A 27,940-nucleotide genomic window follows, 5' to 3' on the forward strand; every position below is an offset into this window, starting at 1 on the left:
CTGTCTGTCTGTTTTCTATACACCTTTGTCAGTAGTTGTTCAGATTTGTTTACAGAAACATCAAGGAAGGAGACAGTGTCTTCACTGTATTCTAGAGAGAATTTAATAGATGGTAGTCTGGAATTAATATAAACATTGAACTCCTCTAGTTGAGAGTGTGTCCCAGAAAACAGAAAAAATACATCATCAATATATCTGAACCAACACTTCAAAAAAATGGAGAAGGGGTTGTTATTATATACAAAGTCTTCTTCAAACTTTCCCATAAAGAGGTTTGCATAATTAGGGGAACATGGACTACCCATAGAAACTCCCTGGCATTGAAGATAGTAAGAATTCTCAAATTTAAAATAATTGCTATTAAGGATCAATCTTGACAAATCAACCAAAAAGTCAGTCGGGGGCTGAAGCGTCGATCTTCTATTCAAAAAATGTGTTAGAGCTTGTAAGCCCTCCACATGAGGAACATTAGTGTATAGACTGTTGACATCCATGGTACATAAGAATACATTCTCATCAGTGAGCTGTACAGCACCTAACCTATTCAAAAAGTCAGTGGTGTCTTTCAAATAAGAAGGAAGATCAGATACCAACACTTTAATGTGTCTGTCAAGATATTGAGAAATAGGCTCAGTAAGAGATTGTGTGCCAGCCACAATAGGCCTACCAGGCACTGGCTCAACACAGCTCTTATGGATTTTAGGTAAAGTATAGAACACAGGTCGCACAGGGTGCTTCTGTAACAAGAATTTGAATTCGTTTTGGCTGATAAGAGAATTAGCAAGGGCTGTACTAAGAAAATGCTCAACATTCTGAAAAAATTTAAGTGTGGGGTCACCCATTAGGGGAGTATAAAAATCTGTATTACCAAGTTGTCTCAAGATCTCTGTTGTGTACGCTTCTTTAGTCTGGATGACAACAGCGCCCCCTTTGTCGGCATGTTTTATAACAATAGTCGAATCAGTAGAAAGTGCACGTAATGCTTTCTTTTCTTGCAACTCTATATTAGAATAGAGTCTCATTTTATTTTTGTACAAGTGTACCTTTGTAGCCACATCCTCTTCAACCAGTCGGCAAAAGGTGGCCACGGAGGGGTTCAGGGCAGGCGGAACAAAAGTACTTTTAGCCCTCAGGCCTGGTTCAGACGTGGAAATAGGAACAGTCTGTGAAGGATTCAAACAAGGACGTGAGTGGGGGGCTCCCTTATCAAAGAAAGCACGTAGTTTAATGTTTCTCAAAAATTTAAACATTTCAATCCTAGTTCTAAAAGAATCAGCTTTAGCAGAAGGAATAAAGGATAAACCTTTTGAGAGGATGGATGCTTCTTGTGGAGACAGGGACCTGCTGGATAGGTTGATCACGTTTTCGCCCTCTGCCGCCGATTCCCTCTCCCTCTGCCGGTGCTGGCGGTGTCGCTTGCCTCCTCTTCGGGTTGGGCGGCGTTTGAGGCCCATATTCTGGTCTGGTACCTGCGTTGTGGGGGTACGCCTAAAAAAGGCTCCCGTCTGGAGCCCCTCATTGGCCCGTCGCTCCCCGAATCCTCCGTGGACAGCCCGTTATAAGCTGTGTGTTCTTCTCGTCTGCGTCGGTATCTCTGATAAGAACCTGAGCCGTCTGATGACAACCAGGAATAGACACGTTTGTTCTTATAGTCAAGGGTGTCTCTGCGATATTTGTTAAGCTTCACTTCCATGACCTGCTTCTCATATGTGTCTTTCAAAGTCATACATGTTGTTTCAATCTCTTTGAGCTGTTGCACGTCGATCTTGTTGGTCATCTCTTTCTTCAGATCCATGATCTCTTTTCTGGTTGTGGACAGTTCAGCGTCAACATGCTTAATGACAAGGAGCATGAGGTCAAAGGAACATTTGTTGAGAATTTCACACCATTGTTGGCAAAACTCGCTGTTGTCTCTTCCAAGCGCTGGTTCTTTGTTCATGCGTAGCCCTCTCGGTATGCGTTTGTTACGCCAGTACTGCGAGAGTGTGGAGCCGTGGAGGCTGGAACGGGTCTCTTTCTTTAGTAGAAACTCGTAGCGTCTGGCTAATGAGGCCACATTGTCAGAAGCAAGGACATCGGAAGACAGTGCAGTAGACACGATTGGAAATAAATTTAAAATACCATCGGAGTCGGAATCCGAGAAGGCCCGAGTAGCAGCTCTTTCATCTGTTAGGCCGTCTATTTCCTGGTACGACGCCATCTTAGTCCGTTTCTGGCAGGTAGAAGGTAGGTAGAGGTGCGTCACCCAAAAATAATTGTCCAAATAGTCAGTGACTAGAAGTCACGACTGGTGAGCACTCTCAAAAGTTTCAAAAAGTTACGGTGCACGGCTCAAAAAATAATAAGAGAGGGGCAAAAAACCAGCACTCAAAATAATTCCTTTTGGTTGTTTTATTTACCTTCAAGCAAGATGACAATGTACGTTTCGGCGTGGAGCCTTCCTCAGCATTGTGCTGACAGAAGACGGACATGACGTATAAATAGTGTCAAACCGGAAATACAATCAATTACATTATCAAGTACTAGGAAATATCTCACAACATAAAATAACAATGAATATAATATCAAAAACATCAGAGAATATCAAAAAAGAGATAAAGGTACAATTTTAAACAGTATACTTGTATATAAGTCTGTATATATTACACAGCAGGAATGCAATAATGTTTTGCAGACGAGAAGAATGAGGCTGGATGGCCACACTTGTGTTAAATAAGCACAGATGAAAAGTCAACATATTAGAATAACAAAAATCAGTAAGAAAATATTTAAAATAGAATTAGAAAAATACATAATAAAATGCATATAAGTGAATGCATCGGATGGAGATACCTCAAAAGGTTTATCCTTTATTCCTTCTGCTAAAGCTGATTCTTTTAGAACTAGGATTGAAATGTTTAAATTTTTGAGAAACATTAAACTACGTGCTTTCTTTGATAAGGGAGCCCCCCACTCACGTCCTTGTTTGAATCCTTCACAGACTGTTCCTATTTCCACGTCTGAACCAGGCCTGAGGGCTAAAAGTACTTTTGTTCCGCCTGCCCTGAACCCCTCCGTGGCCACCTTTTGCCGACTGGTTGAAGAGGATGTGGCTACAAAGGTACACTTGTACAAAAATAAAATGAGACTCTATTCTAATATAGAGTTGCAAGAAAAGAAAGCATTACGTGCACTTTCTACTGATTCGACTATTGTTATAAAACATGCCGACAAAGGGGGCGCTGTTGTCATCCAGACTAAAGAAGCGTACACAACAGAGATCTTGAGACAACTTGGTAATACAGATTTTTATACTCCCCTAATGGGTGACCCCACACTTAAATTTTTTCAGAATGTTGAGCATTTTCTTAGTACAGCCCTTGCTAATTCTCTTATCAGCCAAAACGAATTCAAATTCTTGTTACAGAAGCACCCTGTGCGACCTGTGTTCTATACTTTACCTAAAATCCATAAGAGCTGTGTTGAGCCAGTGCCTGGTAGGCCTATTGTGGCTGGCACACAATCTCTTACTGAGCCTATTTCTCAATATCTTGACAGACACATTAAAGTGTTGGTATCTGATCTTCCTTCTTATTTGAAAGACACCACTGACTTTTTGAATAGGTTAGGTGCTGTACAGCTCACTGATGAGAATGTATTCTTATGTACCATGGATGTCAACAGTCTATACACTAATGTTCCTCATGTGGAGGGCTTACAAGCTCTAACACATTTTTTGAATAGAAGATCGACGCTTCAGCCCCCGACTGACTTTTTGGTTGATTTGTCAAGATTGATCCTTAATAGCAATTATTTTAAATTTGAGAATTCTTACTATCTTCAATGCCAGGGAGTTTCTATGGGTTCCCCTAATTATGCAAACCTCTTTATGGGAAAGTTTGAAGAAGACTTTGTATATAATAACAACCCCTTCTCCATTTTTTTGAAGTGTTGGTTCAGATATATTGATGATGTATTTTTTCTGTTTTCTGGGACACACTCTCAACTAGAGGAGTTCAATGTTTATATTAATTCCAGACTACCATCTATTAAATTCTCTCTAGAATACAGTGAAGACACTGTCTCCTTCCTTGATGTTTCTGTAAACAAATCTGAACAACTACTGACAAAGGTGTATAGAAAACAGACAGACAGGAATAGTTTCTTGGACTACTCTAGCTATCATCCCCCCAGCCTCAAAAGAGGTTTGCCATACAGTCAACTTTTGAGGATTAGGAGGATTTGCAGTTCTGACCACATGTTTGAAGAGCAGGCTGCTGAACTATGTACAAGGTTCAGGGTAAAAGGTTTTAACAACACAATCCTTGAGAACAGCCTACAGAGAGTTAGGGGGTTGAAACGTGAGGACCTGTTGGTCCCGAAGTCCACCCCTGCCCGAGGGTCTAGAATAGTGTGTGCTGCTACTTTTTCACCTGCTTCTCAGGAAATAAAAAAATGTGTTTTAAGTCACTGGAATATCTTACAAAGTGACCCCCAAGTGGGCCATTTATTTGGCGAGCCTCCCTTGTTTGCTCAAAAACGGGCAAGAAATGTACGAGATATGATTGTTAGAGCTGACTGCTACACACGCCCCCCTGGCCCCTCCCATTTTTTGTCTGATGTACAGAATGGTAATTTTCCTTGCTTTAACTGTATTCAATGCAATGCTATGATCAGAGGAGAGACATTCTTCCATCCTCACTCTGGAAGAAAGTACTCAATTAAGAGTAGGATCTCGTGTAAAACTAAATTTGTTGTGTATCTATTGAAGTGTCCATGTGGGCTAGTATACATTGGAAAAACTATCAGAGAGTTGAAAACTCGCATTTCAGAACACAAGAGTAGCATTAGAAACAGAGATATAAAATCCTCTGTCGCCAGGCATTTTAATGAGTTTGGTCACGACGTGTGTTCCCTCAGGTTCCAGGGTATAGAACAGGTCAGTCCACTGAAGAGGGGGGGTGACAGAGACAAGGCCTTGTTACAAAGAGAGGCATTTTGGATACATACCTTACAGACAGAACACCCCAAGGGCTTGAATGAAGAACTTTTGCTAGGTTGCTTTCTTTAGGGGGTGCGTCGGGTGGATGTGCTGTGGGTTCGCGCATGATGCTCTTGCACTGTAAGGCAGTGTGGGAGCGTCATGTGTGGACCTGCAGTATCTCCATCCGATGCATTCACTTATATGCATTTTATTATGTATTTTTCTAATTCTATTTTAAATATTTTCTTACTGATTTTTGTTATTCTAATATGTTGACTTTTCATCTGTGCTTATTTAACACAAGTGTGGCCATCCAGCCTCATTCTTCTCGTCTGCAAAACATTATTGCATTCCTGCTGTGTAATATATACAGACTTATATACAAGTATACTGTTTAAAATTGTACCTTTATCTCTTTTTTGATATTCTCTGATGTTTTTGATATTATATTCATTGTTATTTTATGTTGTGAGATATTTCCTAGTACTTGATAATGTAATTGATTGTATTTCCGGTTTGACACTATTTATACGTCATCTCCGTCTTCTGTCAGCACAATGCTGAGGAAGGCTCCACGCCGAAACGTACATTGTCATCTTGCTTGAAGGTAAATAAAACAACCAAAAGGAATTATTTTGAGTGCTGGTTTTTTGCCCCTCTCTTATTATTTTTTGAGCCGTGCACCGTAACTTTTTGAAACTTTTGAGAGTGCTCACCAGTCGTGACTTCTAGTCACTGACTATTTGGACAATTATTTTTGGGTGACGCACCTCTACCTACCTTCTACCTGCCAGAAACGGACTAAGATGGCGTCGTACCAGGAAATAGACGGCCTAACAGATGAAAGAGCTGCTACTCGGGCCTTCTCGGATTCCGACTCCGATGGTATTTTAAATTTATTTCCAATCGTGTCTACTGCACTGTCTTCCGATGTCCTTGCTTCTGACAATGTGGCCTCATTAGCCAGACGCTACGAGTTTCTACTAAAGAAAGAGACCCGTTCCAGCCTCCACGGCTCCACACTCTCGCAGTACTGGCGTAACAAACGCATACCGAGAGGGCTACGCATGAACAAAGAACCAGCGCTTGGAAGAGACAACAGCGAGTTTTGCCAACAATGGTGTGAAATTCTCAACAAATGTTCCTTTGACCTCATGCTCCTTGTCATTAAGCATGTTGACGCTGAACTGTCCACAACCAGAAAAGAGATCATGGATCTGAAGAAAGAGATGACCAACAAGATCGACGTGCAACAGCTCAAAGAGATTGAAACAACATGTATGACTTTGAAAGACACATATGAGAAGCAGGTCATGGAAGTGAAGCTTAACAAATATCGCAGAGACACCCTTGACTATAAGAACAAACGTGTCTATTCCTGGTTGTCATCAGACGGCTCAGGTTCTTATCAGAGATACCGACGCAGACGAGAAGAACACACAGCTTATAACGGGCTGTCCACGGAGGATTCGGGGAGCGACGGGCCAATGAGGGGCTCCAGACGGGAGCCTTTTTTAGGCGTACCCCCACAACGCAGGTACCAGACCAGAATATGGGCCTCAAACGCCGCCCAACCCGAAGAGGAGGCAAGCGACACCGCCAGCACCGGCAGAGGGAGAGGGAATCGGCGGCAGAGGGCGAAAACGTGATCAACCTATCCAGCAGGTCCCTGTCTCCACAAGAAGCATCCATCCTCTCAAAAGGTTTATCCTTTATTCCTTCTGCTAAAGCTGATTCTTTTAGAACTAGGATTGAAATGTTTAAATTTTTGAGAAACATTAAACTACGTGCTTTCTTTGATAAGGGAGCCCCCCACTCACGTCCTTGTTTGAATCCTTCACAGACTGTTCCTATTTCCACGTCTGAACCAGGCCTGAGGGCTAAAAGTACTTTTGTTCCGCCTGCCCTGAACCCCTCCGTGGCCACCTTTTGCCGACTGGTTGAAGAGGATGTGGCTACAAAGGTACACTTGTACAAAAATAAAATGAGACTCTATTCTAATATAGAGTTGCAAGAAAAGAAAGCATTACGTGCACTTTCTACTGATTCGACTATTGTTATAAAACATGCCGACAAAGGGGGCGCTGTTGTCATCCAGACTAAAGAAGCGTACACAACAGAGATCTTGAGACAACTTGGTAATACAGATTTTTATACTCCCCTAATGGGTGACCCCACACTTAAATTTTTTCAGAATGTTGAGCATTTTCTTAGTACAGCCCTTGCTAATTCTCTTATCAGCCAAAACGAATTCAAATTCTTGTTACAGAAGCACCCTGTGCGACCTGTGTTCTATACTTTACCTAAAATCCATAAGAGCTGTGTTGAGCCAGTGCCTGGTAGGCCTATTGTGGCTGGCACACAATCTCTTACTGAGCCTATTTCTCAATATCTTGACAGACACATTAAAGTGTTGGTATCTGATCTTCCTTCTTATTTGAAAGACACCACTGACTTTTTGAATAGGTTAGGTGCTGTACAGCTCACTGATGAGAATGTATTCTTATGTACCATGGATGTCAACAGTCTATACACTAATGTTCCTCATGTGGAGGGCTTACAAGCTCTAACACATTTTTTGAATAGAAGATCGACGCTTCAGCCCCCGACTGACTTTTTGGTTGATTTGTCAAGATTGATCCTTAATAGCAATTATTTTAAATTTGAGAATTCTTACTATCTTCAATGCCAGGGAGTTTCTATGGGTAGTCCATGTTCCCCTAATTATGCAAACCTCTTTATGGGAAAGTTTGAAGAAGACTTTGTATATAATAACAACCCCTTCTCCATTTTTTTGAAGTGTTGGTTCAGATATATTGATGATGTATTTTTTCTGTTTTCTGGGACACACTCTCAACTAGAGGAGTTCAATGTTTATATTAATTCCAGACTACCATCTATTAAATTCTCTCTAGAATACAGTGAAGACACTGTCTCCTTCCTTGATGTTTCTGTAAACAAATCTGAACAACTACTGACAAAGGTGTATAGAAAACAGACAGACAGGAATAGTTTCTTGGACTACTCTAGCTATCATCCCCCCAGCCTCAAAAGAGGTTTGCCATACAGTCAACTTTTGAGGATTAGGAGGATTTGCAGTTCTGACCACATGTTTGAAGAGCAGGCTGCTGAACTATGTACAAGGTTCAGGGTAAAAGGTTTTAACAACACAATCCTTGAGAACAGCCTACAGAGAGTTAGGGGGTTGAAACGTGAGGACCTGTTGGTCCCGAAGTCCACCCCTGCCCGAGGGTCTAGAATAGTGTGTGCTGCTACTTTTTCACCTGCTTCTCAGGAAATAAAAAAATGTGTTTTAAGTCACTGGAATATCTTACAAAGTGACCCCCAAGTGGGCCATTTATTTGGCGAGCCTCCCTTGTTTGCTCAAAAACGGGCAAGAAATGTACGAGATATGATTGTTAGAGCTGACTGCTACACACGCCCCCCTGGCCCCTCCCATTTTTTGTCTGATGTACAGAATGGTAATTTTCCTTGCTTTAACTGTATTCAATGCAATGCTATGATCAGAGGAGAGACATTCTTCCATCCTCACTCTGGAAGAAAGTACTCAATTAAGAGTAGGATCTCGTGTAAAACTAAATTTGTTGTGTATCTATTGAAGTGTCCATGTGGGCTAGTATACATTGGAAAAACTATCAGAGAGTTGAAAACTCGCATTTCAGAACACAAGAGTAGCATTAGAAACAGAGATATAAAATCCTCTGTCGCCAGGCATTTTAATGAGTTTGGTCACGACGTGTGTTCCCTCAGGTTCCAGGGTATAGAACAGGTCAGTCCACTGAAGAGGGGGGGTGACAGAGACAAGGCCTTGTTACAAAGAGAGGCATTTTGGATACATACCTTACAGACAGAACACCCCAAGGGCTTGAATGAAGAACTTTTGCTAGGTTGCTTTCTTTAGGGGGTGCGTCGGGTGGATGTGCTGTGGGTTCGCGCATGATGCTCTTGCACTGTAAGGCAGTGTGGGAGCGTCATGTGTGGACCTGCAGTATCTCCATCCGATGCATTCACTTATATGCATTTTATTATGTATTTTTCTAATTCTATTTTAAATATTTTCTTACTGATTTTTGTTATTCTAATATGTTGACTTTTCATCTGTGCTTATTTAACACAAGTGTGGCCATCCAGCCTCATTCTTCTCGTCTGCAAAACATTATTGCATTCCTGCTGTGTAATATATACAGACTTATATACAAGTATACTGTTTAAAATTGTACCTTTATCTCTTTTTTGATATTCTCTGATGTTTTTGATATTATATTCATTGTTATTTTATGTTGTGAGATATTTCCTAGTACTTGATAATGTAATTGATTGTATTTCCGGTTTGACACTATTTATACGTCATGTCCGTCTTCTGTCAGCACAATGCTGAGGAAGGCTCCACGCCGAAACGTACATTGTCATCTTGCTTGAAGGTAAATAAAACAACCAAAAGGAATTATTTTGAGTGCTGGTTTTTTGCCCCTCTCATGTTTTTATTAATAAAAACAGGTAATTAAAATTATCAATAATTATCGATATAGACTGATATGAAAGATGTTATATCAATATACTTTTTAACTATATCGCCCAGCCCTACTCATGATATAATATACAGTCTCTAGAAGTGTATGATTCAACTTTTCCCATGTTCTAGAGTAAAAAAGCAAACAAACTGAAAAAAGAAAAGAAAAAAAGAAACAAAAATCGCAATAAATCGTAATATCGAATCGCAATAATCGTAGAATCGCAATACTTAAGAATCGCAATATATATCGAATCGACACCCAAGTATCGTGATAGTATCGAATCGGGAGGTAAGTGAATCGGCACAGCCCTACTGTACTGTACACTGCTTACTCCACATTACTGCTCTGTTCAGAGTGTTGTGTTGCTGTAAAGAGAGGAAGCATATCAACTAGGGGTGTCAAAAATAATCGATTATAAGATGCATCGCGATGCGACGTGCACGATTCTGCATCGATTCACAAATGTCAAAAATCGATTTATAAAAAAAAAAAAAAAAGTGATTCATCGATTTAAGATGCATCGAGATGCATCGAGAATCGTAATCAAAACGAATCGTAGCCCTCTGAATCGTAATCGAATCGTGAGGCCAGTGAAGATTCACAGCCCTAATATCAACCGCTCACTCCTTTATTTACTCATACCACTAATTATAATGTCATGTGTGTCCCTGAAACATGCAGAACAGAATAATATACTGTACAAGAATGATTGTAAAATAAAAATACACCCCCACCCCCGACGATAATATTGTGTATAGCAATATTTGGGTGGGACTATTTTGCGATATTGGATTTTTGAATATCACACTTCAGCAGACACAACATGTAAACACACCTCTGTTCCCTGTGCCTGTCTGTCGCTCTCCATCTCTCTCTCTCTCTCTGTCTGTCTGTCTGTTCAGTTTGAAAACACTTTATTGGCTTTAGTAACTGTCCAAAAATGAAGTCGTTTACAAGACAAGTCCCTCTTTCTCACTCTCCCTCCATCTCTCTCTCTCTCTCTGTCTGCCTCTCTCCCTCTCTCTCTGTCTGTCTCTCTCTCTGTCTCTGTCTCTCTCCATCTCTCTCTGTCTTTCTCTGTCTCTCTGTCTGTCTGTCTCCATCTCTCTCTCTGTCTGTCTCTCTCCATATCTCTGTCTCTCTCTCTGTCTGTCTCTCTCCATCTCTCTCCCTCTCTCTCCGTCTGTCTCTCTTTCTCTGTCTCTCTCTATCTCTCGCTCCGTCTGTCTCTCTTTCTCTGTCTCTCTGTCTGTCTCTCTCCATCTCTCTCCCTCTCTCGCTCTCTCTCTCTCTCTGTCTGTCTGTCTCTCTCTGTGTCTGTCTCTCTTTCTCTTCTCTCCAGGTTTGACAGAGTTGATGACGGTGGTAAAGAGAGCGGTACAAGACACACTGGGAGGGTGAGTGACACTTTCGATCCACCTGTCTTCTTGTCTATCTATACGCATGTTGCTTGATCCTGTGTGTGTGTGTGTGTGTGTGTGTGTGTGTGTGTGTGTGTGCGTGCGTGCGCGCGCGCGCGTGCGTGCGTGCGTGTGTGTAGTGTGTCTCTGAAGCAGAGTCTGTCCCTGTTGGAGCTGGAGCAGCAGCTGAGCTGGATCAGAGCGGAGGTGGAGTCAGGCTCTGAGCGCGCTCTGTGCTCCTACATGATTGCTGACGAGGAGAACACGCTGGCCGACCAGGTGACTCTGGGTTCACTTTACAGCTGCAACCATTCATCAATTAGTCCATCGACAGAAGATTCATCCGCAACTATTTGGATAATCGATTCATCGTTTTGAGTCATTGTTAGGATGACGTCATCATTCCTACTTTGATGTCGTCATTCCTACTATGATGTCATCGATCTCTGATGATGTCGCAAACGGTAGTGATGTCATAGCACAGGTGATGTCATGTTCGGATCTATAAAGGCCCGTTCCGGCAGGTCCTCTCGAGTGATTCATAAACTAAACTAAGATCACTTCAACCTCTGCAACCGTTCCCAATCCCGAACAGTGCAGACCTAGCTATCAAGTTCCACAACATCAGCCTACTCATCGAGACTTCACTTACCGAGAGTGTCTTGGCCATCAACTACCCGCGAATAGATCCACATATCTAACACCGATCCTGACTGTATGAATCACTCTGAAATGGATTTAGCGGGTACCCCAATCAAGGAGGAAGCTCCCGAGAGGCCAGTTACCCAGCCGGTCCCTTCAGCTGACCCACCTGGCGGTCAGCTGGATATCTCCACTCATCCTGATGTCTCCACTCGTCCTATCACGTTCGGAGACTTGCCGATAATACTTAAGCGCCTGATTGCCCACCAGGAAGAAGCAATCCAGGCTCTGGCTTCCAAGGCCGAGGATCGGTACGCCCTCCTGGTAAAACGGCTAGATCGTCTCGACGGACTAAACCCTCCTGAGGGTGTCATTCCGCAGCCTTCTGCCCCTCCTGCCCCAGCTTCCGAGCGCACCGCCGTTCCGGAGGTTTCCAGACCTGCTACCCCCCCAGCTACAGCGGCCGTTGCTTCTAGCCCTGCCTCTCGGCCGCCTCCAGCTGCTAAGCGCATATTCTGGGGGGGAGTTCGCGTCATCCCAGAGCAGGGGCAGCCACATTTGAGTCCCAGCAGCCATCTGTACCGTGATCTGACCGGCAGGGTTCGCATCACACCAGAGGAGAGGCAGCGCCGTTTGGACACCCGGAGCTGCCTGTACTGTGGTCGAGCCGGGCATTACCTCTCCTCCTGCTCCCGGCGTCCAGTAAGTGGTCCCACCGCTCGCCGGCCCGTGGTACTCTCAGTGGATCAAGACTCTACGTGTCCAGCCCCGAAATCTGTACGGTTGGGCAGCGTTCCCTGCAGGACCCAGGAGTGGCAGTGTGTCTCCAAGAGGGTTAAGGAGTTGGAGAGGACTGTCGATCGTCTCATTGGGAAGTTCAATCACTGCCTGCAGATCAGCTCCGTCCCCCCGCAGGGGGCCTCCGAGTCTGCTGGCCCTGAGGCACAACCTGTGGACCTTCCCCTCGCCGAGTCTGAACCCGTACCTCAGCAGCAGCCAATTCCTGTCCTTGACCCACACGTAGGTTCCAGCTTCATGCTGGGAGGTCCCCGTAGTGTCGTCAGCCCTCGGTCAGGAGCAAAGAAGAGGCGTCCAAAGAAGGAGACGGTGGGTGTCCTCCCCAAACTACAGGTCGGGAGGGCAGGCCTCGCTGAGTCAGATCCCCCTGTGGCTCTGCCTTCGGAGACGGCGGCATTTGACCCTTTTGATGGTCTCCAGCCTCCCATGTTTGGATCGTGCCCCGGGGGATGGCCGGCTCCAGAGGATCCACCGGAGCCGGTAGAAGTTCTGTCTACGTATCGGTCTATCTATGGCTTCGATATCCAGTATTAGGGAGGAGCACCTCCACTGTCCTACACCCCCTTTGGGGTCTGACCACCTGCATCTGGCCACCTGCTGAAGAGCACCTCCACTGTCTGGTCCCCCCTTTGGGGGTCTGGCCACCTGCGTCTGACCTCCTGCTGAGGAGCCCCTCCACCGGAACCTTAGGATTTTCTGTTCTCCATATGCCATCCTTGATGGCCTCATTGGACAGCAGGTGGCGTCCGTTGAGGGGAGGGTACTGTTAGGATGACGTCATCATTCCTACTTTGATGTCGTCATTCCTACTATGATGTCATCGATCTCTGATGATGTCGCAAACGGTAGTGATGTCATAGCACAGGTGATGTCATGTTCGGGTCTATAAAGGCCCGTTCCGGCAGGTCCTCTCGAGTGATTCATAAACTAAACTAAGATCACTTCAACCTCTGCAACCGTTCCCAATCCCGAACAGTGCAGACCTAGCTATCAAGTCAAGTCAAGTCAAGTCAAATTTTATTTATATAGCACCTTTCATACACAAGGCAATTCAAGGTGCTTTACAAAAAAATAATCGAAAAAACAAGCAGCAAAGCAATGCACATATAAAAAAAACACACATAAAAAACACAGCCGACAGTTTTAGTTAAAATATATACTCAAATTAACAAACATGAAACATTATTTCTGTTTTAAATAAGTTACAAGGCACTCTTCAGTATTATTATTACATGTACAGTCCATTTGTTGGAAATGTACAGGAATCTTTTTTTTTTTAAATTACAGGCCGAGAGAGGCAGTAGTTTAGTAGCAGTTAAAAGCAAGAGTAAACATAAAGGTCTTTAGCTTGGATTTAAAAATAGGCAGAGTAGGGGCAGATCTAATGTGTTCAGGGAGTTTGTTCCAGTTATGAGAGGCATAGTGGGAGAACGCGGCTTCACCATGTTTTGATTTGGTCCTCGGGACAATTAGTAGACCAGTGCCTGAAGATCTCAGGGATCTGGATGGTTCATAGTGTAGAAGCATTTCAGAGATGTAGTGTGGGCCTGACCCGTTGAGAGATTTGTAAACTATTAGCAGAATTTTAAAGTCTATTCTAAGATTTACTGGCAGCCAATGCAGGGATTTGAGAACTGGTGTAATGTGTTCAGCTTTCTTGGTTCTTGTTAGAACTCTAGCAGCCGCATTCTGAATGAGCTGTAGTTGTTTAATAGCTTTTTTGGGAAGACCATTGAAAAGACTGTTGCAGTAGTCTAGCCTGCTAGAAATGAAAGCATGAATTAGTTTTTCAAGATCTTGTTTGGACATGTAGCCTCTAATCCTTGCTATATTTTTTAGATGATAGAAGGCAGATTTTCTTATAAGCTTGATGTGGGAGTTGAAATTTAGATCAGAGTCAATAATAATGCCAAGATTTTTTACCTGGTCCTTAGGCTTCAAAGATAGGGATTCGAGGTGAGCAGTAACTTTGAGCCTATCTTCTTTTTTGCCGAAGACAATTATCTCTGTTTTGTCTTTATTAAGTTGGAGAAAATTCTGGCACATCCAATCATTAATTTGCGCAAGGCACTGACACAGTGTCTCTATGGGGGCATAGTCATCCGATGAGAGGGCTATGTAGAGTTGGGTGTCATCTGCATAGCTATGATAAGCTATTTTGTTTTTTTGCATAATTAGGCCCAGAGAGAGCATATAAAGGTTAAACAGGACAGGACCTAAAATTGATCCTTGGGGTACCCCACATGTCATTTTGGTTTGGTCAGATGTGTACCGTAAATTCCGGACTATAAGACGCACCGGTGTATAAGCCGCGGGACCAAAATTGACTATTTTTTTCTTCTATAAGCCGCACCGGACTATAAGCCGCGGGTGTTTTGATGTTTAATTACCATATGAAAGGGTTCGTGCACAGAGAGGAATGTCGGGAAAGAGATCGCTGTTTGGGGAAGCTCCCATTTATTAACATTTCAACAAAACAAAACAAAAGTCAGGTCACTAATCCCCAGACAAAATCACACAACAATAGGCTACCGTATATGTGCAGCAAACCTGTAACCAGAGAAGTCAAGTCACTAATCCTCGTCTTCCTCTTCTTCCTGCGTACTGAAACCACCAAAGTCCTCATCTTCAGTGTCGGAAACGAACAGGTTCAGGGTGGCTTCGTCAACCACTCTCCTCTCTCCTTCAGGTGCCATGGCACGAGTCCGATACCTCACGAGTCCGACACCTCACGAGTCCGAAAAAAGAGGCTAACTTCCCCCAGACCCTAACCCAAAACCTAACCTCTCCCACCCCCACGCCTAAACCTAACATCCCCCAGACCCTAACCCAAAACCTAACCTCTCCCACCCCCACGCCTAAACCTAACCTCCCCCAGACCCTAACCCAAAACCATGAGGTGTCGGACTCGTGAGGTATCGGACTCGTGAGGTATCGGACTAGGGGGCAGTCCCCGTGGCGTCATCCTCTTCATCCCGCAGCAGTCCAGCGTTTTGGAACCCGTTGGTAATTGTGGATGTTTTCACACTCCTATAATATTCCGTGATCTTCCTTTGTGTGAATTCGCCGAAGTTTGTGATTTTCTCCTGATAGTCGGGAGGGAGTTGTTCAGTAGTTCTCCCCCGGACGGACAGTCCCTTTTGCCCAGGTTACGCGCGGCTGCTCTGTTTGATCGGCGGCTGCTCTCTTTTAATGCGAGATTGACTGCTTTCAACTTGAAAGCTGCCTCGTGTGAATTTCTGCGTACCTTCCCCATGGTAAGTGAGAGTGTTGCTTCTACTGCTCGTCTTGTTGTGAATATTCCTTGATCTTCCTTTGTGTGAATTCGCCGAAGTTTGTGATTTTCTCCTGGTAGTCGGGGGAGGGAGTTGTTGCCCGAGTGGCCGTTTGCTTACCGTAATTACCATATGTAAGTGGTCACGCACAGAGGGGATTGTCGGGAAGAGATGGCTGTTTGAGGAAGCTCCCATTTACCGTATTACAACATTTCAACAAAACAACATAACACAACACCACCGTTGTTTATTTTTACAGTGCACACAGTGTCCGCGGTGTGGTGAAAAGAGGGCAAGAGAGGAAATTAAAACAGAAGTGGATTTATAGTTAGAAAGAGTGCTAAAAAAGAGAGATTTTTTTTTTTTTTTTTTTTTTTTTCTGAAAAAATCCATAGATAAGACGCACCGTTATATAAGCCGCAGGGGCCAAAAAACGGGAAAAAAGCCGCGGCTTATAGTCCGGAATTTACGGTAGTTGCCAATGGAGACAAAGTAGTTCCTGTCTTGCAGATAAGATCTGAACCACTCTAGGACCGTGCCGGAAAGCCCGACCCAGTTTTCCAGTCTGTCCAATAGAATTTCGTGGTCAACCGTATCAAAGGCAGCGCTGAGGTCTAGTAACATTAAGATTGAGATTTTACCTGAATCAGTGTTCATTCGGATGTCATTTATAACTCTGATAAGCGCAGTTTCGGTGCTATGATGGGGTCGGAAGCCTGATTGGAAGGGATCTAGGAGATCATTGGAGGATAGAAAGGTATTGAGTTGTTGGTAGACAGTTTTTTCGAGTATTTTGCTAATAAAGGGAAGATTTGATATTGGTCTGTAATTGCTGATTATAGAGGGGTCGAGGCTACGCTTCTTTAGCAAGGGCTTAACAACTGCAGTTTTTAGAGATTTTGGAAAAATGCCTGTAAGAAGAGAGGTATTAATTATCTTCAGTATGTCGGTCGCCAGGCAACTGTAGACATTTTTTAGAAAGCTTGTTGGCAGGGTGTCTAGGCAACACGATGAGGATTTAAGGCCTCGTATCGTTTCTTCTAGTTTCTTGTGGTCAATGACATTGAACTGAGTCATGTTAATTAAGCACCTATTCTGTGGGTGCGGCGGAGCCACATTTGTTCTTGATGTGGAAATAGTTAGTCTGATATTTATAATTTTATCCCTAAAGAAGGTCGCAAATTCATTGCATTTGACATTGGATAGAAGATCAGGGGCAATTTGTGGGGGGGGGTTTGTCAGCCTGTCAACAGTGGCAAAAAGAGTGCGAGCGTCATTGGTGTTTTTGCTGATAATGTCGGAGAAGAAGAATTTTCTGGAATTTTTTAGTTCCTGGTTGTAGGAGTGAAGACTATTTTTATAGATGTCATAATCGATGTGAAGTTTAGTTTTCCGCCATTTGCGCTCTGCTTTCCTACAATCTCTTTTTTTGTTATTTACAGAGGGAGCGTTTCTCCATGGTGCTTTTTTCTTACCGGAGATTAGTTTAGATCTAATGGGAGCTACAGCATCAATAGCCTTTAGGGTTTTAGAATTGAAGTTATCTAGGAGATCATTGACAGAGGCTGAGGAGAGGGAAGGGGCCAGCGAGAAAGCCTCCATGAACCGTGTGCTAGTGCTCTCGTTGATGTGACGCTTTTTGATGGTTTTTGACCGAGTAAGAGCGATAGGGGTGACCTTGAGTTCAAGAAAGATACAGAGATGGTCGGACAGAGCAACATCACTAGCTGAAAGAAACGATGACTCAAAGCCCTTGGTGATAAATAAGTCTAGGGTATGGCCTCGATTGTGAGTGGGCCCAGAGACATGTTGTAACAGGTCAAAAGTGTCAAGGAGGTTATTCAATTCTTTGGCATTATTATCATTGGGGTTGTCAATATGAATATTAAAATCTCCTGCAATAGTTAAACAGTCGTGTTCTATGGAGATTATAGAAAGGAGTTCTGAAAATTCATCAAAAAAACTACTAGAGTACTTAGGTGGTCTGTATATAATCAGTTCCACATCAGCCTACTCATCGAGACTTCACTTACCGAGAGTGTCTTGGCCATCAACTACCCGCGAATAGATCCACATGTCTAACACCGATCCTGACAGTATGAATCACTCTGAAATGGATTTAGCGGGTACCCCAATTTTATATAAAAAAAAGACAAAATTATCTGATTGCAGCTTCTTAAATGTGATCATTTTGTGATTTGTTTACTCCTCTATGACAGTAAACTGAATATCTTTGGGTTGTGGACAAAACACTACATTTAAGGACGTCAACTTTGGCTTTGGGAAACACTGATGATCGAAATTTCTCACTATTTTCTGACATTTTATAGACAAAACAACTAATCGATTAATTGAGAAAATAATCAACAGATTAATCAATAATGAAAACAATTGGTAGTGCAGCCCTAGTTCACTTTAAGTTTTATATTTCTGCTTTACTGGATGCTTGACGTTTCTCCAATGTCAGGGACATTCTATTGGTAAAGACAGTGCAAAGAAATTGATACTACTACTAATGGAGCTACTACTATTATTATTACCGTATATATTATTATTATTATTATTGTTGTTGTTGTTGTTGTTGTTGTTATATTACCGTATATTACCGTAGGGATGTTCATCAATTATCGAAAATCGATAATTGATCGTTAAGGATTGGAATCGATCCTGTGGCATTTGGATCGATTTTTTAATTATTTTTATTTTTATTTATTTTTATTTTTTTTATTTTTTGACTAGGTTTGGGTGGAATTCGTTCCTCCTCGCCCCACTCCATTGCACAGCCGACTAACGTGAGGTGGAGCTGTATATAGTCTCTAGTTTTCTGGCTGGGCACGGGCCTTTGTGCCAACAAAACTGTTTTAAACATGGGAAATTCACACCGGCATGCGCCGGGGACAGCAGTGTTGGAGAGGAGACACATTGAAATAAAGAGTTCATTGAGGAGAACACGTTGTCTTTCGTATTTTCTGCCATAGGCATTCATTTTGTAAAAAAATATATATATATATTGAAAATTTTCGAAGTATTAATATGATCGATAATCGATAATTGATTGTTAATTTTCACCGATTATCGATTTTGGAAAATTTTCAAAATGAACACCCCTAGTATATATATATAGCCCCAAACAGCTCTTTGACTTTATTTGTCCGTCTGTTTAATGTCTGTTTTTACACCTTTTCTTTTTCTTATGCCCAAAACCTAATTGCCTCTTAGAGTTGTATTGAATTTAATTTAATATTCCTACAACAATTACTATTATTACTTCCTCTGCTGCTGTTACTACTACACTACTACTACTACTGCCACTGCTATTATAACTATTGATACTACGACTACAATGCATGGAGTCTTGTTATGTTAGCAGTTGGTGTGTGTTTGTTTCAAAGAATTGAAAACAACAAAAGCTGGTCTGCAAGATTAGTTACTGTAGCAAATGTGTTCTATTGTGTTCTCTCTATCCAGGCATGTGGGCTGACAGAGAACGATGTTGTGACTATCAAACTGCTGAACGAGACTAGAGACATGTTGGACAGGTAAACACTGTGTGTGTGTGTGTGTGTGTGTGTGTGTGTGTGTGTGTGTGTGCGTGTGTGTGTGTTTGCGTGCGTGTGTGCGTGCGTGCATTCTGTCATCTTAACATGTATGACCCACTTGTGTATGTGTGTTCCATGCTTCTAACATGTGTGAGTCCAGTCCAGACTTCAGGACCGTCCTCAGCACCTGTCTGAACCGGGGTTTCTCTCGTCTCCTTGACAACGTGGCCGAGTTCTTCCGTCCGCCTCCCGCCCCCTCCCCCAGCTCCGCTCCTGATAGGTCAGCCCCTTAACTGACATGTCTGTTGACCAATAACAAATATTTTTCCACATTCAGCTTGTGGGTGTATTATGATTGCTTTGATTGTTTAGATTATGATTGTATTATTTGATAGAATATCTACTGTACGAACTGTCAACAGTTTGACTGTGATGTTTCGTTCCATTACAAAGTTGCAATGTGTCATATTAGTGTGGTATAAACTGCTATATACTGTTTATAAATAAGACATAGATGCAGTTTCTGTAAGTGCAAAATGAGTTTTCGTCACTATGTCCATGTTCCAATCTTACCATAGCTTATGCCACAGTCGCCAGAGCCTATAGTAAGTTCAGCCAATCAGAAGGAATCAGTAAACGAGTGAATTATGGTCTCCTGCTGGATTATGAACTAACAATATTTCACAGAGTCAAACCTATATATTATTACCAGTTTTTCCAAATCTGGGGTGACAAAAAAACTGAGGTGATTAACAATTAATTAATTAGAAAAATAATAATAATTAGAAAAACTCATGTTGGGATGTGAGGTTTATAGTCTTTTAATTTAACGTTCTTCTTGTAAAATCATGAATTATTGTATTTCCTTGGCTTCTTCCAATCAGTCAAGTCAAATAGTCTGAAAAGGAAAATTATTTTTTATCAGACTGAACTTCTGTCTGTCTGTTTGCCTGCCTGCCTGCCTGTCTGTCTGTCTGCCTGTCTGTCTGTCCAGCTTGTCTGCCGTCAGTCTGCCGCTGGCTAAGATCATTCCCATCATGAATGGTCAGATCAACACCATCTGCAGTGAGACTCCCAGCCACTTTGTCCAGGTGAGGCCAGCCAGGCGTTCCTTCTGTCCTCAGAGCAGATAGAGGCAGCCACATGTCACGGCTCGCTCTTCCCACTGAGCTGCACAGGCGCAGGAAAAACTGAAACCCTGGATCCATCAAAGTCCAGGATCAGGGAACATTTGCCTTCACCTGTTAATATTTCCACATTTCAATGTTAAGATTTATGTATAATGAATGTGTTTTTTGTGCTATATGAAGGGATAAATGGAGTAAACACTATCGCTGTCATTTTGGAGACTAATTATATAAATGTAGATCTATAATCCATTAACATTACGTGCATTGTCATGAAAACTAATGCTGTCCATGCAGAGAGCAATTACAAGCAGAAAAAAAACGATTAGTTTGACTAGTTTGACTTGTCTGGCTTTAACACAGACACACATTCGCCCTCCCTCTCACTCTCTCTCTCTGCAGGACTTGCTGATGATCGACCAGGTGAAGGAGTTTGCAGCCAACGTGTACGAGACATTTAGCACTCCGCAGGAGCTGCAGAAATAAACCACGGGACGGACCGGACTGGCCGGGGAGGAGGAGTACAATGGGAGGGTAAGAGCTAATGTACACCGCCTCCGGAACAGATGCGGTACGGCTGCGAACAGACCCACACTCATGTAATCTGTCAAGACGGATGCAGGATCCGACAAAAATAGAACAGGTGTGTAATTTTTCCGTACCGCATGTATCACCCATCAATTAACATGAGCGAGAGTCAATCCAACTGTTTTACCGGATCCACAACGCAGCCGTAACGCATCTGGTGTACATTGCCTGTAAGAAGAGAAGAATGGAAACCAGAGCCATTGACTGTTTATCCCTCCCTGTACACTAGTTGACATTTCCCTCATCTAGATCTTACAGACTTTCTCTCTCTTTTGGCCAAAAGAACAGTTAGTAGAAGTGTCTTCCTCCATCTGTGGACATGTTGGATTTTTGGAAACACTGATAATCACAGGAGAAGCCTGCGATCGGTCAGGGTCCAGTTGCATCTTGGGAACTGAAGTCTTGTGGTTTTATTACAACCTTACAGGCAGAAGAAGTAAGGCTGGAAAAAACTACCACTACCAAAAGACTTCGGCAAAGGACTACAGTCAGATCCATGCCGTTTTCATGAACATCTCCACTTCTTCACACCAAATTACGTTGAAGCAATGTCAGAATATTCTGTTTATTACAGGTTTTATTATCCCTTCCTCCCCCTGTTCTGTCACCAATGTTGGGTGTTTCATGTTGGTTTAGGCTTTGTGTGTTTTGAGATCACTAGTCACTCAAGTCTATTTCACATGTATGTGTGTGTTTTGAGATCACTAGTCACTCAAGTCTATTTCACATGTATATGTGTGGGGTTGGACTGATATGGGTTTCTCAAGGCCAATATACTGTAGATTTGGATTAAAGCTGCCGGCATGCCGATATTCAGCGTTTTTGATTGGACCATTTTCATTATTTAAAAAAGTAGGGATGCACGATATATCGGCAATCATATCGGTGCATCCTTAAAAAAAAGTGCAACACTAAAACTCAATTCAAACCGAGAAGAAGGATCAAATATTTGGATGGGAAACTGCCAATATCTGATACAGTATTTTGTGCTGATAATAAATGTCTTTGAATTGGACCATTTCCATACTAGAAAATTCACGGAAGTAACCATCATGGAAGACTAAAACTGTAAAGAAGAAGAAGAAGAACTGCAAAAAGAAGGAAGAAATATCAGATCAAATTATACCACTTTACAATCAATTTAAAGTCCCTGGAAACCAAAATCCACAAAAACCTTCTAACTATTAAATTTAGGGTCTTATGTGAGTAATTGTGTGCCTCAGAAATTAATTGACATTACTTTCAACCCTAACCCCAAAAATCGACACTTTTCTACAAGGTCTGGATTTCCATTTCCTCATTGAAGAGAGCGGTGCGCGCGGTGCTAAAACGCATGATCTTATCACGTCATAAGATTTAATCGAATCACACACACGCATGCGCGCACACACACACTGACACACACACAGTAGCGCAGCGGCAGAGATCTCTTCCTCTCTGTAAACCCTCTCTGTCTGCTATGCGCTGAGCAACGCGCGAACACACACACACTCCATCTCTCTTTCCTTCTCTCTCTCTCTCCTTCTCTCTCTCTCTCTCTCCCTCCGTTAACGGAGAGAGAGGTCTCCTCCGAGAGAGAGAGAGAGAGAGAGAGGAGACCTGCTGCAGACGGGACACGCCCACACAGTCCGCGGGAGAAAATACACTCTAAAATCTAATTGATTCTCATGACTTTTGCCATGACTGTCAAACCTAAATTTATATACTTTGCGACGTTCATCATCGTTCAAATTTGGCTGGTGGCTTATTAACACATTCACTGCCAGCCATTTTTTTTTTACTGTAGGTAGCTTCTGCCAAGCCGTTTTTTGAGGATTCTGGCTCATTTTACAAGAGCCGAGGATAATTTTCTGCTTGGACTTTGTGAACACGAAGTTCACAAAAGTACTAATAGAATGTGTGCTTTCTCTGTCTAAAAGAGTTAGTTTGTAGAGTTAGTAGTTATGTAGATATTAGCCGTTGAGTACAGCATGGTTTCAGTGTCTGAGACAGGAAGCTGAGATAATCGCAGTTTTGTGAAATTCAATCAAACAGGCAGAACAGTCACTTTAACCATTTATTTTTGGCATCAGTGAGAGATCAGACATCTGAACAATATAGTTCTGAACACCCTCTCCCTTAAACTCCTCCCTCCGTGGGCGTGTCTGGTGGCGTTTGTCACAAGCCAGTTTCTCCTGCCTGTCTGAGCAGTGAGCAGCCTCCCTCTCTGGCGGCCCCTCGTCGGCGAGTGTGGCGAGTGTGGACTGTGAATGGGACTCAATCGTTTCTTGGATTTTCGGTTGAGAGCTTTGATGAAGCTTTGTGCGATTCTAGGCTTTATGCTGCCCACCCACTCTATTTTTGGAACCCCACACCCTTGTGCGCCCGTGTGCAGCAGCGTGAAAGCGTTTTCGCCTACAGTATGAGAATGAGGCTCGTTCGTTTCTGGGTTTTCGGAATGCGTGCGATTCTGGCCCTTCTGCGGGTGTTTCAAAGTGTGTTTCACCCATAATCTCAGTGTTTCCCATACATAAAGGAATTTGTGGCGGGCCGCCACAATAATATTTGGACCGCCACAATAAGATGTTGACCAAATTTTTTTTTTTTTTTTTTTTTTACAGTGCACCTGAACGCAACATGCAAGATATCCGCTGAATAAGTGTCCAATAAATGTTCATGTCATTCTGGCCAATACTTCTGTTATAGCATTTCAGTCTGGAATATGTAATATCTTTCAATAATCTATGATTTAGCTGCTAAATTGTCAAATACCGCCATCTGCTCGCTACCCAGGCACTTATGTATGTACTTAACCCAACTAACTTAACCTAACTAACTATCCGGTGTGCACAACACTGTCAGCCTAAACTCCGGCTGACACCCCAAAAACCTACAATCCGCTACAGAAAAATGTATATTGTTTGTTTATTAACTGGCCCCTCGCCTTCTATCATTTCACGAAAGTGGCAAAGCAAGTTGAGTATCCCTGACCTATAGGGAGAAATTTAGTTTGTCATTGTAACCCACAGCACAGTAATGATGACATGTTCTTCATAGATCTAGCCTTTTAATTTTGCTCTTAAGCTTTCTCAAAGTACACCAAATTCATGCATTTTACCGTAAATTCCGGACTATAAGCCGCACCTTTTTTCCCGTTTTTTGGCCTTTTTTGGCCCCTGCGGCTTATATAACGGTGCGGCTTATCTATGGACTTTTTCAAAAAAAAAAAAAAAAATCTGTCTTTTTTAGCACTCTTTCTAACTATAAATCCACTTCTGTTTTAATTTCCTCTCTTGCCCGCTTTTCACCACACTGTATGACACTGTGTGCACTGTAAAAAACAACACAGGTGGTGTTGTGTTATGTTGTTTTGTTGAAATGTTAATAAATGGGAGCTTCCTCAAACATCCCCTCTGTGCATGAACCCTTACATATGGTAATTAAACATTAAAACACAATAAAAAAAAAAAAATACCATTAAAACACCCGCGGCTTATAATCCGGTGCGGCTTATATAAGAAAAAAATTGTCAACTTTGCAGGTGCGGCTTATACACCGGTGCGGCTTATAGTCCGGAATTTACGGTACTTTAAAATGTTTAAAAAAATCTCGCGGGGGGGCATGCCCCCGCACCCCCCTAGGGGGTCTGTGGTCCCCCACCACAAATTCTCAAAATCCTGTGGGAAACACTGAATCTATTATGCAAATTTGCAATCCCCCACGCCAGCACCGCTCTCGGCTCTCGGTGTGCTGCTCTGCTGGCGCGGCCGCTCTCGGGCGAGTCTGGTGACTGATGACTGTAAAATCGCCAAGCCATTTCCTTGAGAATGGCTTTCTCCCGCGGCTGTTTTTGGTTGGCTTTCTCTCTGTCGGGAGAGCACTGTCGGCACTTAGTTGGTCGGTAAAATAGATTATACTAATTCAATACTTCCAATATTTTTATAGGAGACGTGGGGGGCATTGATCCACGTAGCACCGTCAAAAAAATATATATATTTTTTTTGACGAGTCAACTCGTCATTGGCAGTGAACGGTTGGATTGTGTTTGACGAGTCAACTCGTCATTGGCAGTGAACGTGTTAACATAGGTTCCTGTGATGTGATGAACTCAAAATGCTAAATAATAAAAAAATATTTCTGGTTTCCAGGGACTTTAAGTTAAAGACTTCCCATAGTCAGTATAATACAGGAAACTACACTAAATATTAGGGCTGGCACGGATCAGAAAACCCACGGTTCGGATCGCGTGACGGATTTTGAGCCACGGATCACGGATTTTTCGGATCAGCAAAAAAAAAAAAAAAATCTCAGATTTTTTCTGTCAAAATTAGATTTTCGATTTGATTTTTTAATACTATTATACTTCTCTAACCATTTGTTGCCCTGCACAGCTCAAAAAATATTATTTTCTCATAAGTGACGGAATTTATGCTTTTACTCTGAAGGCAGAACAACCCAACTTCCTGTTTTAGCGTGGCGATGCTATGCCTAACTTCCTGGCTGTTGCTTGCTAACCTGCAGTCACTTGACACGGGTACAGGCAGAGTGAGTCTGGAAACATAACATTGCAGCTATTTAACGTTAAGCTACTCCATGGCCCCACGTTTTGTTTTGTTATGTGTCCTAAAGGCAACATTTCACCGTCCGGTGGTAACGTGTTCTTGAAACGTGTGCGTGTGTGCGGCTCTCGTTATCTTGTGCAGCCCACAACACGCTGCTCGCATTCCTGTGCTTTTTCAGAGGTGTTGAAATAAGTTTGTTGTGATGCTGTCTTTAGTAGCCAGTAGCCACTAGCCACAGCCTTCAGAGAGACTTTACAGCGGGGAGAAGGGATGAGGAAGCTCACGCGCTTGCCATGATGATGCCTGTCTGTGTCTGGCTGCGCTGCAGGCGTTCTCATACACTAGCGTTAAACGTTAAATGCAACGAAAAAGGAAGGGGGGGGGGGGGGGGGGGGGTCCACGGACCACGGACGTTCTGAACCGCGTTCTGAACCATGGGGGCTGATCCGTACGGATCACAGATTATCCGGGATCTGTGCCAGCCCTACTAAATATACTGTAATCAATCAAACAGACATTTCCATCATAACAGAGGTTAGAGAGACAAATCTCATGGCCCTAATGTGGACTAAAAAATATAGTATATAAGGAGACATTGAGAATTTCCGGGTTAGACCATACTGACTGGCCAATATTCAGTTTGAATGAAATGCTGAGGACTCATGGCTCGAACCATAGTTTTGTGTAGTTTGTGGTTTTGCCCAGCAGGTGTCAGTCTTGTTCAGCTGGTGATCACCTGCTGCAGTCTGTCCCCACTGACTTTAGATGTTGTTTTTTGTCAAGTTATTAAAATGGCCAATAATTTAAATAGTGATTCCTTTATCCTTTTTGTTTGTGTTGTTTTTTGTTCTTTTGCAGTATAGAGTACCGCAGGGATAACATACTTGTGTAGGCTTACCCAGAAGTCCCTGCACTTCCTCGTTGGTAGGTGTAAAATGCAATGGAATTCTTGTATGTGGATTTTGGTCAAATGCATGAAATAAGGTTTGTGGTTAACAAAAGTGTGTGAAAGTTTGTGTTCAGCAAGATAATCTTCACAAATGAGGAACACTTTGATGACTTTTAAATGGGGTTTTTTTACGCAATTTACAGAAAATGCTTCAAAAGTGATGAAAGTGTTTGTGAAGATGATCTTGTTTCATACTGTACACGTTTGTTAACCACAGACCTTGTTTCATGCATTTAACCCAAATCCCCGTACAAAAATCACATTCACTTTTATGAGCTAGCGTCCAGGTCTTCTGCACTCATTCCTGCGGTACTATGTTTGTGTGCGTGTGATCATAAACAAATCTGTATTGTTTTTAGCCGTTTTCTGTTGGGGAAATAACACAAGATGTAGGAAACCTCTTGACTGAGCTGACAACTGAGGCGTTTGGTTTATAATATATGACACAACGGGTAGGTTCAGCCAAGCGATCTGATTGGTCAAGACGGGTTTTAGCCATGTTAATCACTCACTCGAAATTAGGGATGTTCATCAATTATCGAAAATCGATAATTGATCGTTAAGGAATTGAATCGATCATGTGGAATTTGGATCGATTATTGTTATTATTATTATTATTATTATTATTATTATTTATTTTTTTGCGGACTAGATTTGGGTGGAATTCGTTCCTCCTCGCCCCACTCCATTGCACAGCCGACTAACGTGAGGTGGAGCTTCATATAGTCTCTAGTTTTCTGGCTGGGCACGGGCCTTTGTGCCAACAAAACTGTTTTACACATGGGGAATTCACACCGGCATGCGCCGGGGACACAAACAAATGCACCCAGCGGTCTGCGGACCTCAGTGAGGCTCAGGCCTGTTGATTTGACTCTTGTGCTGTCAGCTAAGCTGGAAGACGCCGATTGCCTTACATCATGTAACCTGACATGTACTGTAACATGTTTGTTTACCTGGCCACAGCGCTACTGTCCGATATTCTTACTACACAGCGGCATCGCCATTATAGCTGGCCGAGAACACGCAACGTTATTACCAGACCAGAGTAAAAATATATATATATATATATATATAATTATTATTATTATTATTATTATTACGCTATTGATTAATCGATAATTGATCGTTAATTTTCCCGATTTTCGATTATGGAAATTTTTCAAAATGAACATCCCTACTCGAAATCCAGGGATCAAATGTGTGATCTTTCTCATTTTCTCCTGTTTTTGATTCTTATACATGTGTACACTACTTTTTGAGGAAACATGTTTTGGTAATTGGATAAGTCATTAAACCCTAGAGGGCGCTGTTTACTGTGATTATAGGTACTTTGCAGCACCCAGAATCCCAGTAAAAATGGCTTCTTAAGTTGAAGTAGGCCTACTATAGAGTACCAGGGATGACGTATTTTTGTAGGCTTTATCCAGAAATTGCGGCCATTTGGTTCTTCAGTGGAAAAGTCTATGGGGTTTTAGAATGGGGATTTCACTTAAATGCATAAAATAAGGTCTGTGGTTAACACAAGTTTATGGGAACACGAATTTGGGTTCAGCATGATGCTCGTTAGGGTTAGGGTTAGGGCA

The 27,940-nt window shown here is 42.5% G+C and overlaps 1 protein-coding gene across 1 annotated transcript in view; it reads left to right on the forward strand.

The window, feature by feature from the left end:
• Window positions 1-22,232, forward strand: part of pex3 (peroxisomal biogenesis factor 3) — a 32,407-nt gene extending 10,175 nt beyond the window's left edge. The window contains exons 7-12 of the mRNA XM_083643325.1: window positions 10,841-10,895; window positions 11,039-11,177; window positions 19,082-19,152; window positions 19,313-19,432; window positions 20,147-20,243; window positions 20,682-22,232. Of these exons, the coding sequence (XP_083499451.1) occupies window positions 10,841-10,895; window positions 11,039-11,177; window positions 19,082-19,152; window positions 19,313-19,432; window positions 20,147-20,243; window positions 20,682-20,765 (566 nt within the window). The 3' untranslated portion in view covers window positions 20,766-22,232. The remainder of the gene's footprint in view (window positions 1-10,840; window positions 10,896-11,038; window positions 11,178-19,081; window positions 19,153-19,312; window positions 19,433-20,146; window positions 20,244-20,681) is intronic.
• Window positions 22,233-27,940: the final 5,708 nt, after the last annotated feature.

The sequence above is a fragment of the Poromitra crassiceps genome, assembly GCF_964638095.1.
Source record: "Poromitra crassiceps genome assembly, chromosome: 9".
Lineage (NCBI taxonomy): Eukaryota > Metazoa > Chordata > Actinopteri > Beryciformes > Melamphaidae > Poromitra > Poromitra crassiceps.